The sequence below is a fragment of the Parasteatoda tepidariorum genome, chromosome 4, assembly GCF_982258835.1.
Source record: "Parasteatoda tepidariorum strain Cologne lab strain chromosome 4, Ptep-v5.0, whole genome shotgun sequence".
NCBI classification, from domain to species: domain Eukaryota; kingdom Metazoa; phylum Arthropoda; class Arachnida; order Araneae; family Theridiidae; genus Parasteatoda; species Parasteatoda tepidariorum.
The window spans coordinates 20,641,990-20,657,883 of record NC_141758.1 but is presented as its reverse complement, the minus strand read 5'-3'; the positions used below and the strand labels follow the sequence as shown (position 1 = coordinate 20,657,883).

Here is a 15,894-nt window from a genome sequence, read left to right as displayed (position 1 = left end):
ATTATGAAATAAAAAATGTAAAATAAAGAATTCTTAGGAAAAAAAAAACGATTTTAAAAATTCTTTATATTGAAATAAAAACTTTCATAATGTTTCTTTTTTTATTCTTATAGTTCTTAATCAGACATTAAAAAACATTCTGTTGAAAACTATCATCAAATAAGAAAATGTATTCTATTGAATGGCAGAAAAAGAGAATTGCCAGGTGATTTGGCTTATTGAAAAAAATCACACCATGACACATTGGTCAGCTCATATCAGCAGAAATATTCATCCATACTTTTTTCAGACCATCATCCAAAATATGTTTCATGGTCGGTGTGCATCACCATACAAGTCTGTTTGAAAATGCACCAACGATATCCTAGAGAATTAACTGTTGAGACTATCACTGGTTTCTTTCACCATTAAATAAAATTCTCATTTCAAATCATAATCGCAAATCTCATTTACACACTTAAATACAAAATTTAAATTCAAACTGAAAGCGTTGCAACGCACGCAGGGTACAGCTAGTATTAAAATATAATAATATTAACGAATAAATTAATATCATATCGGATATAATAAACATTTCGGACATTTACCAAAGCGACTATGCAATTGTTGACATTCACCGGTGAAAGTCGACATTCTCTTGATTTGGGGCATTCACGGAAACATATATATCTGTTAAAATCGCTTGTGTTTAATGGTTGAAAAATTCTTTTAATTCTAATTTGTTGAAAAATAAATTAGTACATTAACCACTGGAGAAAATATTTTCTGAAGCAAAGGGCAATCCATAGTAATAGGATAACTCATTTGGTGTTAAATAGAACAGCAACTCATTTGGGAAAAAATTTTAGACTAAATGTATTGGGACATAGAGACTATTTTAAAATTAAACAACTTAAATACACAAAAGGATTAAGATAAACTACCAGTTCATTTTTAAATAAAAATTATATATACTTATACATCTTAATTCTAAAACAACTGGACTTGCGGCAATGCACCTAATTAAAAAAAATAGCAACCATAATTAAAATGTGGTAGCTAAGAATATTTAAAATTTTAGCATTTTCAATAGGTAGATCGGCTCATAGTGGCAGGCAAAAGTGAGATCCGAAATAAAAGTACAATTTTTAACAACTCTTTTTTTTAAAATTAGGCATTTCTACATCAAGTTAGATGAAAATTAAATTGATATAGCAACCATAACAGAAAACGTGGTGACTATGAATTATATTTAATTTCGAATTTTGAATTAGAGGTTCATTGGAGCCAGCTTGTGCAGACATTTTTTTTACCCATGGATACATCAAAGAATGTAGAAAAGAGAAATCAAGCTCTTCGAATACGTATCTAACGTGGTGATTGCTCAGTGTGGTACGCTATACCAGAAAAGCAACTTGAAAGCTGAGCAATGCTCAGATTTAGCAGACCATCATAATTGTACTAAGAGTCAGCGCATGTGCATAAGAAATAAATTGACGGTCAAGAGGTACGACACATATGAACCAGCTGATGGAAAATTCTACGTGTATGGTTTAGTATGCTGCTCCCCGCCATTTTAGTCATTTTTAAGGGAAACTCAATGTAAAAATGTTTTAGTATATTTAATCAACATGGATGATATAAAATGTATTCATTGTATGTATTCTCAAAGAAATACCTTAATGCATACCTGCCAACTTTTGATCCCTTCCATTATGATTTTTCCCAGTGGTAGTAAAATTGAATTAAAATATCAATTATAAGCAAAAATATACGTTGTATTCGAAAAAACTTAAGATGACAACCATGTTAGTAATCCATATTTACATATATGCTTAAAAAAAATACTATATGACCGGTTGCTATTTCTATATGACGCCGTAATACTGATTTCACTTCAGTCTTTCGAAGTGAATTAATCGCAATTGAACAGGGCATCGATGCTATAATCAACGAGAGTGACTTTGGAGATCTTTGGATCCTGTCGGACCATTACTTTGTTCAAAATAAAACTATTTAGTTATTCTTTGATCTAACATTTATCATACATATGTTTAACCTAATAATAATTAAAGTAAAAGCAAAGTAAGTCTGTCAAATTAGCAACGACTACATTTGAGTTACCGTTTTTTATTTAATCACATCCTGATTTTGTACGAATGCTTTTATGAATCAACCGTCCCCAAAGGGTTAAGGAAACATACTTCTTTATTGAGAGATTTATTTATTTGAATTTTGAAAACATGTTAATAATACTTTTAAAATTTTTATGAATGCCTTTTTTTCATAGTTTGTTTCATGTATTAGAAATCTAGTATTTTCTTTTTAAAAAATGCGATTTCAATTTCCTTAGGATCTTTTTAGGCATGCGAAAGATTAAATAAATGGTGAATCTAAATATAATCGGAGGTTTTGAAACTCATCACAGGTTAAAAATAGTGCTTACTCGCGGAACTCCTCTATCACGGAACCCTAGGGTTCCGCGGAGTACCTTTTGGGAACAGCTCTCTTAACACATTGATCTCCAAAAAGAGATAATTCGGTTAAGCGTCATATCTTTAACGGCTTAATTTTTTAGTTTGGGTAATCCAAATTTACATTTTAATGCAGACAAAAGATAGATAAAATAGATATAAAAAGAATGACATTTATTGAGAGTGAGGGATCACTCAAATTTTTAAAAAAGTGAAAGCTAAAACAAGAAGCTTTTGAATTTTTACGGAAAAGTAAATTTTGATTGCAATTTTTGGTCAAGAAACACATCAACAACTGCTCATAAAGTGTATTTTCATTAAAGACGTATACTTTTTCTCCTTGCTGATTGAAGAATATTATATCCGCCATTGAACAGCCGACCCAATTTTCGGGTTTACGACTGCTAATGTTCAACTCAGTAGCCCTGTAATTTTGAACCTATCCAGAAGACAAGGATCAGTACCCCCAGTGGTATTGATTTGTTATCGAAACATGGAGGATTTTGAGACTTGACAGATTTAACGTGCATCAGTTACCATTTACTAAATGGGTAGTCTTCAGCCGGCTTGGATCGAATCCACGAACGTGTGAAAACCTCTACGCGGTTTTTTATAGGTAGTCCGATCAGACTACTATGAAAGTAAAACAGTTTACGAAAGAGCTTATTAATACAAAATGTAGTAAAAATAAGAGAGTGGTAGCAAATATATGTATAAAAATTTGTCTAATTTATTAATACCAGGGGGCTATCGCCCCCTGCTCGCTTTCACTCGCCAAACCCCGGGTTACTGCTGTCGCACTTCCCCTAGGATTGCTTCGCAATCCTATGCTCGCTTCGCTCGCTCGACATACACTTTACAGTCTAGCTGAGATTATTAACAAATTTAATTTGTAATGAAAACAAATGGTATTGCAGAAATAGTAATGTATAGCAAGAAAACATTAATGTAAAAATTTGTAATAGTGTTGCTATATGCATTATTTTTGCTCATCCAAAACTTATTTATACACACAATTGTAAGTGCTGCGGCTTGGAGCTACTACAGTCACAGATTGAAAAGAACGCACACGGGACAGGGTAACATATAGTTGGCCGTGACTAAAAACTGGCTTAGGCAGCATCAGGCAGATTTTGTCAAAAGTCTGTCCTTGGGATTTACTGATGGTCATGCAAAAAGCTAACCTCAAGGGCAATTGTTTCCGTTTAAATTTAAACGGCATGTTGCTGTCGGAAGGAACCATCGGCAACCGAGGTATAAAAAAAGTCTTGCTGACGGAATCAATGGTTTTAGTTTCTATTATATTTCTTTGAAGGTTTGTGACAATCAGTCTGGTGCCGTTGCACAATCCTTGCAATGGTGCCAAGTTTCTCAGGAGCATTACAATGCACCCAATTTTTAGATAAAGTTTATGTGGAGGCATACCTGTAGGGGTTAAAAAGTTTAGAAACTCCTCTGGGTAAGTTAGCTGGTCTTGGGGGTCATCGCTAACTATTTTATCTATTGCTTCATATACAAATTCATCATTAGGCAAGATACTGAGGACTTGATTATTTAGGGTCAGAGATATGTCGTTTGTAGCTGTTAAAATAGCTCTGCCTTTTAAGTGTTGATGTGTAACATTTCTAAAATCGATATCTCCATACAATAGTGCAATGGGATCTTGAAGCTCAGGATAACAGATTTCAGGGAGATTTAAAATATCCCCATCCTTGCCATCTCCAACATCCAAAAGCCACTTCGAAAACTCTTTTTCTGTATCCAGAGCTCGCATATTTTGTGTGAGAGTCAGTTGTATGAAATTTGACCAAAGATGATGCTTTTTAAGGCAGCTTGCCACAGTCAAGAATTTCGACCCCCGTAAAATAACAGGTAGGACTTGACGAAAATCCCCACCAACCAAAACGGCTTTCCCTCCAAATGGTTTTTCACATTGTGGGATATCACATAGTAATCTACTGACAGCAACAAAGGCATGAGCATGTGTCATTGGGGCTTCATACCAGATAATCAATTTGGTTTTAAGCAACCTTTCTGCCTCTTTACTCTTAGGTTTTATGTTGGAAGTGGAAGTAGTATTTAAAATGATAGGAATTTTAAAGACAGAATGTGCGGTTCTGCCACCCCTCAAAAGAGTTACAGCAATGCCTGTTGAAGCAACGGGTGTTGCTATGTCCCCTTTTCCTCGAATAGTATGCAAAAGAGTAGTGTAAAGAAGCGTTTTACCAGTTCCTGCAGGTCCATCTAGAAAAAAACATTTAGAGGAATCTTCATCATTACTGTAAACAGCTGATAAGACTGTCTCAAAAACTTCTCTCTGCTCGGTGTTAGTTTTTTTTAAAAATATATTTCTGCATTTTCCTGTTCTTGTAAAGCATCATAGGATGATGGGCCAAACAGTGATAATGAAATTGCAGTAAGTTTCACCTTGTCCAAATTTAAATTGTATGATTGCAGCAATTTATCAATCTCTGATAAAGCATATTGTATGCCAATACTCCCAGCATATATATGAAGAAAATCTTCAGAAAGAGCATCCTTGTGTGTTTCCTAAAGTTGAGGAATATCTTCAACTTCCCCGAATGCACATATTATGGCAAACAGCATCCGCAACTGATTAGGAGATTGTGCTTCTGCAGCCTCGCTTAATGTCTGGATCCAATGTTCATCTCCTTCCAGAAGTCCTGTCCTCCTACATGCTTCTTGAAAAGAAGTACACAGCATTCCGTCCACAGTAAGGATATCTTCAAAACCAACAACTCCTTTGCACCTGAGTAACAACATTCTTAAACAGAATCTTTCACTGTCCTGAACACTAACTACAGGCATTCTTCCAATCACCTGCTGTGATCCTCGCTGGCGCCTCTTCCATTTTGTTCCACTTTTGTTAAAAACGTAGTGATGGGGAATGTCAGAGTAAGTGTAGCTGTGAGCTGCATTATCCGTTTTATTTAATTCAAAAAAAGCTGTCAAGGCTGTACACTTGATAGCAGCTTGTTCAGCTTCTTGCCCACCCATGAACACTATTTGCTGCTGGAGTGGTAAGTGAACTGCCAGACGCATGACTGTATGAGATCTGTCAAGACATATTAAATTCACTTAAACACCAAATTGCTTCAGGGGCACTTACATATCTACCATCTAAAAATGTTGTTATTTCATCATGGTCAAGTCTTCCGCTTTCAGTTGTGAGCCTGATAGAAGCAGCGTCATGACCTTTGTAGACATATTTGTAGAGGTACTTAACGCTTTTGACAGAAGCACATACTTCTACATTAATGTGTGCATTGAATTTCTTAGAAAGCCAGGGATTGTATGGGACAATCCATCTGTTGTCTATTTCATATTTTCCCACTTTGACAGGCTCTTTTTGTCTACGCTGATATACAGGGTATCCGTTAACAATTTCTTCAGTACATTCATTGAATTCCTTAGGAAATTTTTTTGAACACTCCCCATCTCTCATGCACGGGGAATTAGGATTCAAATGGCCACACGGGCCATGGATCATGCATTTTGTTATGATATCATACAGGCGTTGTTCAGTATTAGGATTTGGCAATTCAGCGCAAACAAATTTGTCAATATCATCTTTTGTGCGGATTTTCGATCTATCATCTAATGTCGACAATGTATGAGCATGTGGTAAGCCCCGTTTCTGGAACTCTATCACATATATATAAGCTAGAACAGCACCAAACAGGTTTCGTTTTAAAATGTCATCTAAAAGTTCAGATAACTTCATTTTAAACACACGGACAACAACATCTGGTCTATCTTCTGACCTTTCCCCTACAGCATCACTTATTTCTGACCACTTGGGGTTGCACGTAAATGTGAGAAATAGGTAAGGTCTACCAAACGTTGTCCTCGGCGGAAAAGAAATTTGGGAGCCACGTAAGAGAATTATATATATTAGCTCAGAAACACATGATTAAAATAAATTTGAATTCAAATAAATGACATGCGATTCGTTAAATCTAGAGCCCCTGAATTAGACAGGCCAACTTATCATATATTTTTGGAGCAAAGAGCTAACATAATTAATACTAACATAACGTTAACTTGCAAACTTGTTTGCTCCAATATTGCTTGATAGGTCAGCTCTGATAGTATAGGAGCCTTAGTTAAACCTATTAGAAATGTGCTATATGTATACAATTACTTGTTAATATATGTGCAATAATACTTCACAGCTCTTCTTAAATCCATCCTTAATTCTTAACCAGAAGCACATCATTAGAAGGCAGAATGCTTTGGTGCTTTCAAAACGTAAACAAAACACAGCAAACGTTGCCACCGGCGGAAAAGAAATGCAGCCAAAATTTGGGAGCCACGTAAGAGAATTATATATAATAGATAATTGGTTTGTCTTATTCACTTGTCTACCACTACAGATTCAATTCTCAAATATATATGATACATTTCTCTCAGTCAACGTTAGAATAGAATATGCTTTCCATGCGCACAACTGGTTCACTTTTTAAATCCTACATCAGAAAGCCTCCACACGGTTTTTTATAAGTAGTTTGCGCAGACTATTTAAAAAGTGAACCAATTGTGCGCTTGAACCCAAATTCTATTTTGAAAATAATTGCGAGAGAAATTTGTCATATATATTTGAGAATTGAATATGTGGTGGTTGACAAGTAAGTAAAACAAATCCTTCATATTCATAAATTTAAAAAAATTTCAGGCATATATTTGCCACCACTTTACTTAATTTTCTATGAAATGGCTCTTTTATAAAATGGTTAAACTCCATAGTAATCTGATCAAAATATCTATAAATATCGTGAGATAGCTTTCAGTAACAGGAAACGTTGAATGACTACGCTTACTTTTTAAAGGTATTACATACCTGCCAACTCTTCCGGATTTACCGGAAGATTTTATTTTCATATTTAAAGTGGTAGTAAATATATACTTTTTTTTCTTTTATAAACTTAATTTTCAAATGATTTTGATCACCACTATTCTTACAAAAATTAAGCACATATATTAATATGCGTTACTATCATGGTTGTCAATTTAAGTTTTCTCAAATACAATGCATTTGCTTGCTTAAAATTGAAGTTTTAATTCCATTTTAATACCACTGAGAAAAATGATAATGGAAGGGATTAAAAGTTGGCAGGTATGGTATCAGCATGAGATAACTGCGGAAACTTAGAAGTGGTGCGACGGAGTTCCTGGCCTATATGGCTACTCTCCGTAAATTATAGATTAAATACTGAATCTAAGGCCTATGTTATTTAAAAGTCTTTGAAATTGTTTAATTAGTTGTTAATAATTAATTAGAATGATGAAAAAAGAAACGAAAGAAAAGATAACTCAAGAAGGGGACAGCACAAACATGTAATAGCAAAAACAAACTACTGGTACATGAGTGGGTAAGGGAATTAATAAAATTTTTTTCTCCTTTTTATAATTTATTTAAAAATTTAATAATAAGTTTAATAAAGTTGCATTTCATATGATGCTTTGAATTTCTGATCTGTAGTGGAGGAAAAGTTACTCAAAATGAAAAATACTAACTTAAAAATATCTTAAATTTCGTTACCATTGGGAAACACCTCTTTACATAGCGGAGCAAGTTGGTGTCCTTTTCGTTGGAATAATTTATTGGGATTGCATACATTCTCAGGCTTGTGTGCTCAATTTAGACCTAAAACCTTTGTCAAATAGAAGGACAGGTAGCAAAATGCAGAGAAGGACAGCGTGAATCGAACCCGCTACCTCCACGCTCTGCACAGCGTTTGGAGGGCGATATACCGCTCCATCAGGGAGGCCCCAGTTGGCAACTCAAAATTTGGTGAGCATTTAGAAGCAAAGAGTTTTAGATTTCTAGTGATTTGTAGCAACATTTTTGGGTAAAATGTCGTCAGACTGGAAACACTGCGCTAAAAGGGTTAAATGTCAATGGTGCGTGACTGTCTCACTCTCAGCTCTAAGAGCTTTCCGCAGCCCTAAAAGTAATCAAAACGCAAATTGCTTTAAAACTTGTTTATTTTACTTTAAAAAATAATAATTAATTTCAATCAATAACAATACTTACTAATTTAACAATAGAGGAATGCAAATATTCCTGAAAGACGAGCTATCCGCCGTGATGAAAGAGATAAGAATAAATTTATTGATGTATATATATATATATATATATATATATATATATATATATATATATATATATATATATATATATATATATAAGTTCAAAATGAAGAATAAAAACAAAGAAAAATTATAGACATATGAAAAAAAGGGGGTGGGAAATAATAAGTAAAAAAATATTATATATATATATATATTATATATATATATATATATATATATATATATATATATATATATATATATATATATATATATATATATATATATATATATATATAATTTTTTATTATTTTATTTCTTCAATGCCTTTTTTTTGAAGGTTTCTCAATGAAACCGAGCTGCAATTTCGGAAATTCTAACTTTTCCTAACATATAAAGTGGTAGTAGAATAATAATCACAAGCAAATATTTTAAAAATTTCATCAGTTTAACCAACGCCTCCTATAATTGAAAGCCCCCACACTGTTTTTTATAGGTAGTCCGATCAGAACACTGTGAAGGATATCCTCTTTCCGAACGAGTCATTTAATACAAAATCTAATTAAAATAAGAAAGTGGTAGCAAATATATGACTAAAAATTTGTTTTATTTGTGAATATTATTGGTTTGCCTTATTCACTTGTCAACCACTACAGATTAAATTCTCAAATATATACGATGAATTTCTCTCAATTACTTTTATAAAAGGTTTTGGGTTCCTGCGCACAACTGGTTCATTTTTTAAATAGTCTGCGCGGACTACTTATAAAAGACCGTGTGGAGGCTTTTTGATGTAGGAGGTGATGGTTCAACCGAGTGGTTACTAAATGTAGGACCGCGAATTTTTTTGTGATCCGCGAACTAAAATAAAATAGTTGTCATTTTTTACGGACAATTTTCGTAAAAATTTATATTGGTTCAAAATACTTTTCTCGTTAAAAAAAAACCCTAATTTCTTCGTTTCCGTGAAATTTAACATACCAACGGTGGAAAAAAAATTTTTTCTCAGGTTTTGCATCCAGGAAAATATTTATTCAAATACAAAAATAATCAAGTAATCGTGTATTTTTTTCTTTTTTTATTTATTTATTTATTTATTTATTTTTTTGTGAATATAATTTAGCATGTGCGTAATCAGAAATTTTCTTGAAACAATTCTCCGACTTAACTTTTTGAAACCACTCATTTTGGACGAAATTATTTACATCTGTAAATTTTAAATTTGAAATGTAAATATCTATTCTCTGGTGGTTGAAGCGAACTAACCTCAATTCTCTCATTGAACATTTTGTGTGCTACTATGTAAGTTTTGATACCAACCTTTTTAAAGTTTTTTATCTTAATTATTAGATATCTGTTGTACATTAATTGTTTAATACATAGGTGCACATTAAAGCTATTGTAGCCGGAATTTTTTAATATACAATTAAATATTTAAAAAAATCTACTTCTAATTTTAGTTTGTAATTCAATACTTTTGTTTTGTACAACTTCCTAAGACTCTGACAGTAATATTTAATGCTCCTTCAAACATAAAAAAGTCCTATATAAAATTTTGATAAAGTTGCCGCCCGCCATTTGACCGGTGTTTTTAATTGTGGCTTTCGGCCTTATGTAAGTTGGAAACCCCTGATAGCTGCAAATTTTCTCGGCTTTTTGTAAAAAATATTTTCGAGTGGTAGATAAGTTAATATTTTAATGCATTATTTTTTATTCATTTAAACATGTTTTCCATACCTCTAGAAATAAATGATTTAACAGTTCATATGCAACGCCTTTTCGTTCCTGCTACTTCGAGGTGAGAGTTTTAAAATGTTGGAAAATTATCAAATAAAACAAAAATTCAGAAAGCTTTGTGTTTTAAATGTCTACTACTCTGTAAAATATTTTACAAAAACCTTAGTTGTTGGCAGACCTGGTTTACTGATACAGAATCACAAAGACACTTAGCCTTTTTTCGTAGTATAACCTAGTACAAAAAAATCCTCGACTTATAATTCATGCTAACTCTAAGCTTGAAAACAGACTCTTCTTTGAGAAATGGATGACTTATAGTTTCTTTTCTGAGAGAACACACGTTGAATCTTTTGAAATATTACAACATACGTATCTGGTCTACGATATCTACATCGTTAAATTATTAAAATGTCGTGCTAGTTGAAATTATTTTTTCATTAAATGTTGAAGATTCAATTTTTTATTACTTTAAATATTAAGAAATAATTTCCGATAAACTTGTTAACTGTATGAGCTATATGAACTTGTTAACTGTATTAGTGCTGTATTAGCTGGTTTAATTATAAGAGTGATTATAATTAACTTAATTATTCATCATTAATTTTACTTAGATAAGAATTTCTAAATTAACTCCTCCCTTCTTTAATGACTAGTTCTTTTTTCACATAAATTAAAGCATTTCACTTTTTACAACTAACTTGCGTAACTAAGGTATTCGGGTTATATTTAGTAATTTTATGTCTATTTAATTTTTTATCAGACACTATCTTTGAATAATAATTTAATAATATTTAGGAGACATTTCAAACATATTACTAAAGGAAATATATTTATATTTTTCATATCAGCTTGAAAATCTGATTATTTGCACCGTTCGCTCTACTATAAGAAGGATTATTCGCAGAAAATATAAATTTTCCGTTGACCTCTTTCAGCCCAAATATAAATATATTGTATCCCTTTCTAGACATAAAACTATTTATTTTCGATGTGTGGCGAGATTTTTCTTACTTTGGCTGGTAAAAGAATAAAAAAAATGTTCTAAAAAATGGAGGAAAGCACATAAAAAGGAATAAAAAAAAATTGTTATCCATAGAAGTAGTAACTTCGAGAAAAAAGACGGAGAAGCTTTTAGCGTTGATACGTCATAATATCGAAGTTTTAATGGGGACTCGGTGCTCGGAAATATTGTCCAACTTCCTTTTACCTACTTCTCTACTTCTTTCGGCGGCGGCTAAGAATATTTTTCTAGGTTCATATAAAATCGTCGATGGCATTTCTTTATGAAACCAGATTTAAATGATAAAAACTAAAAAGGAAATTTTTCCAATGGTATATACTTTCCGTTTATTTACTTTTTCCCAATGGAAACTAGGCTATATATATATATATATATATATATATATATATATATATATATATATATATATATATATATATATATATATATATATATATATATATATATATATATATATATATATATATATATATATATATATATATATATATATATATATAGGGGCGAGTCAGGTAGCCCCTCCCAGCGGGTACCCCCGCCCACTGTCAATTTTATATGTATAGAATACTTTTTCAAGTCATTGGGCCATCGGACATTAATTGCTATATTAAAAAAAGATTATTTTCAAAGTTTCAAGTATTTATGCAGCTCTTAACATGGTAAACAATAGTTTTGAAAATATGTTGAATACAGTAGTCGTGAAATTAAGAAAAATTGGTTGAATGTTTCGATTAAACTTCATTTTAATACTAAAAAAATAATTTTTTCTATGCATACAGCATTAAAGTATGTAATCTTAAGTTTAATTTGCTAAAAGAAAGAAGTCTATATATGAAAAATTGTTCGAGTAATTGCAAATTTACAAAAAAATTGGATTTCGGGTAGCCCCGCTCACATGAATGTCGGGTATCAACGGCCAATTTTATTTCGTCGATAAATGTACGGTTGCAAAGATTATTATTTTATTGCTTCAAATTTGAATGTTATATGCATTTTTAACAACAAATATTGCTGTTATTAAATGATAGAATTCACTAAAAGTATATAAATATGTAATAAATAAAATAATTTTGTGATAAAAATGATAAACGAGGTTTACCTACTGTCAATACATCGGTCATTTTCATTTACACCTGAAAAAACAGTCACAAAACGTAATTTTTGAAGCTGGGTGAGGCTACCCGACACATTTTGAAAAGAGCTGAAAAACATGTTTTATTAAATTTCTATTTTTTTAAGTTAAACTATTCCTTTTTTGGTTTATTCTTTTTGCATTATTTAATTAGATGATAAAACAATAGAAATGTACAAAGATGTTGATTATTACTCAATATTATACAGAAATATAAGCAATACTCCTTAAGTGAGCGGGGCTGCCTGACTCTCCCCTATATATATATATATATATATATATATATATATATATATATATATATATATATATATATATATATATATATATATATATATATATATATATATATATATATATATATATATATATATATATATATATATGAAATCGGAAAATATGAGAGTTGGAGGTTAATAACTTTTTTTTAGCTTTAACACTACGATTTTGAAATTATTCCATAAATTTGCACTATTTAAATAAGAATGTTTTTTTTATTTATGGCGGTAATGAAAAAGGAAAGAAGCTCTTAATTTCTTGGCCAATGAAAATTTTGCATGATTAAAAATAACATAATTTTTTACAGTTTTAAGCATGATCTTTCAAATTGCGCCAACAGTTTTGCTGATATTCTTACATTTACTTCTAAAAGAAAGATTGTTTGAATAAAATTAGTGTAGAGATGCTTCGAATACATTTTTACAACTCTTGTAGTTATGACGTGAACCTTGTTCGAGTCCCAGCAGTGGCTGGTTGAGACGAATTCCGCATCTGGCTTGCACCGACCATAGTGCTGACGTGAAATATCATCAGTAGTAGACGGATCATGGATTGGAGTCCCCTTGCAGTTAGGCTAACCGCGGGCGATTTGCGTTTTTTCCCTCTCCGTGTAACGCAAATGAGGTTAGTTTCATCAAAAAGTTTCTACCGCCACTTGATACAGGAGTTCACTTGTCTTTTGGATTGGGTTCAAAATACAAGGCTACGTAATTGAAGATTAGTAGCCGTAAACCAAAAAACTGGGTCGCCTGTTCAACGACGGTTATAAAATAAAATGAAACTCTTGTAGTTAACTCATACGATTATAACTCACGTGAAAATTAACTGCAATGGTAGTTGCAAATGTATCCGTACGGCGAAATTTGAATTGTAGAGGCACCACTTATTTTCTTAGTAGTCTTACGATAATTATGAAACTACTAGTTTTAGAAGTAAATATTATTTGGTTGAAATATTGTTTCGAGTTCTTAAGGTCTTGTGGTAGTTGAAACTACGCATTTCCTCCAAAAATAAGTAAATAAAAAATCCAATTCTGTTCTAATTTCTCCTTTATTGAAATCGAAAGCTTTGTATCAATGAAAGCAATAATAACTAAATAAGTTTTTATTTTGTCCGAATGTTCACAATAGCAATTATAACATTAAAATTCTTCCTCATTTTCCTGCTCCCAGTTCCGACAACAAACGTGATTATTAAAATAATTGAAAAATTTTAAATCAAGTAGATTATTGCCTTGCTCATGAAAGACTAGTTTACGTGAATGTACACAAACATGACATTATTCACCCAAAGCAGGATGGATGTAATTAAGGAACCCCTTCACAACATCACGAATTACAAACAAATCGAAGAAGCTTCTGGGGAAGGTATAAGCCTCAATTCTGCACGCACCAATGTGATTAAATTCAATGACCATCTAAAGATGGCAAAATCTCATGTATTAATTGGTCTCTCAACTCTTTCTTTAAGAAATTAATACACTAAAAGAAAGACATTAAACAAATTAGTTCTTCAAATTTTTAGGAATACGCAATTTTCGTTTCATATAAAATTGAAAAATTCTTACTAGTAAATCCAATTAAAATTAATATCGTTAGCGAGGATATAAAAGCAGTTCGTTTATTTTTTTAAAAACATTTTTAAAACTTAAACAATAAAAGCATATAGAATGAGAAATTTTATTACATTATCAAATCGAGCACCTGACATTATATATTTTATATTTGCAAACAAATTATTAGAGCAAAATGAATCAAAATTACATGAAATATTAGGGAAAAAAATAGTAATTCAGAAAGCAAAGTGCTATTATTCTCTTTGTTCAAAATAGGATAACTAGGGCGGTTTTCTCTTTGCTAATTCTTAATTACTCTGAATAGTGTTGAAAAGTCCTAGTATGATTTTAAATCTGGGCACCTGGACAAAGATTCTATAGTTTATCTAAGCTAAGTACTCCTCTAGCCACAAAGTCTGAGGCCGTCTGGTGGTATGGAAACAAGACTGGTTCATTTTAGGGAGGGTCGCTTCACTCTAGGACTAACACAATAGACGGAATAAAGAGTTCCCTTTCTCAAACCGACCCGACCCGAAAGCACTCCAAAACAGTGACCCCGCACTCCTACTTGAAATAGTCATACCTCGTTACCATAGTCACCGCCTCAGGTCTAGACGAATGTCCGGGGGAGTTCTTATTTTAGACAAACTACAAAAAGGAGACGAAGCTCAGCTCATCGAATAAGTAACTAACACTGGGAATTGTTTGGTGCGGTACGCTATGCTAGAAAAACAACTTATAGGGTGAGCAGCAGACTCAGATTCAGCAGAGCATCATATGTACTAAGATCCAGCGAATGCGCATAAGAAGTAAAGTGTCAGTCAGGAGGTTCGCCACCTGTGAACCGGTTGCTGGACAACTTTATGGTTGCATACAATCTCTACCAAAAACTACCATTTTATTTTTTTCTTTATCAAAATATGTTACCAGATTTAATCAACATGCATTATATAAATATATTCTCAAAGGGATATCTTAATCAATAGTACAGCGTTTATGTTTACAGTGTTGAAAAAGCAGAATAAACCAACAATAAGAAGAGAAAACTTTTCTTCTTTACCCGAACCCCAGTAGTGGTGGATGGTGAGGAGGGTGCAAACCTTTTGTAATAACCTCTACTGTTGATCATACGGACATAACTGCGCTGACCATACGGACATAAAAACGCCGAACTTGTGAGATGCGACCCCGATTGAGAAGGGGTCTATTAAGCTAAATTATTGATCAATGTCTTCGTCATTTCTTGAATATTCTGTTATGTTCGTTAACAGTAAGATTTTAAAATCTCACTGCACCATGATTACTAAAATTTCACGCTTAACAGACGTGATTATTATTCTAAACAGGGTTCCCGCGGTCCTTGTAAAATTTCAAAAGTGGTAGCAAATTTAGGGTGGAGCTACAATATACTTTTTTTATTTTAATATACTTTTTTATCGTAAAGTGCTGAAATTTTCGTGCATATATATATTTTTTAGAAAACAATTTTTAGTGGTGGCTACACAGAAATAAAAATGTCAAAATTTCTTTTATTTTTATTACCACTTTTTAAAATTCTCAAAGACCGTGGTAACCCTGCTAAAGAAGAAAAAAAGATTATAAACAGAGTTCCCGCGAGACA

General features: G+C 32.1%; 1 protein-coding gene across 1 annotated transcript; it reads right to left on the bottom strand.

The window, feature by feature from the left end:
* Nucleotides 1–5,532: 5,532 nt before the first annotated feature.
* Nucleotides 5,533–6,198, bottom strand: LOC139425743 (uncharacterized). The gene has a single exon (XM_071181687.2). The coding sequence runs from the start codon at nucleotides 6,196–6,198 to the stop codon at nucleotides 5,533–5,535; it is 666 nt and encodes a 221-aa protein (XP_071037788.2).
* Nucleotides 6,199–15,894: the final 9,696 nt, after the last annotated feature.

Coding starts and splice junctions, on each gene's coding strand:
- LOC139425743 (XM_071181687.2), bottom strand. CDS start 6,198: ATGAAGTTATCTGAACTTTTAGATGACATTTTAAAACGAAACCTGTTT.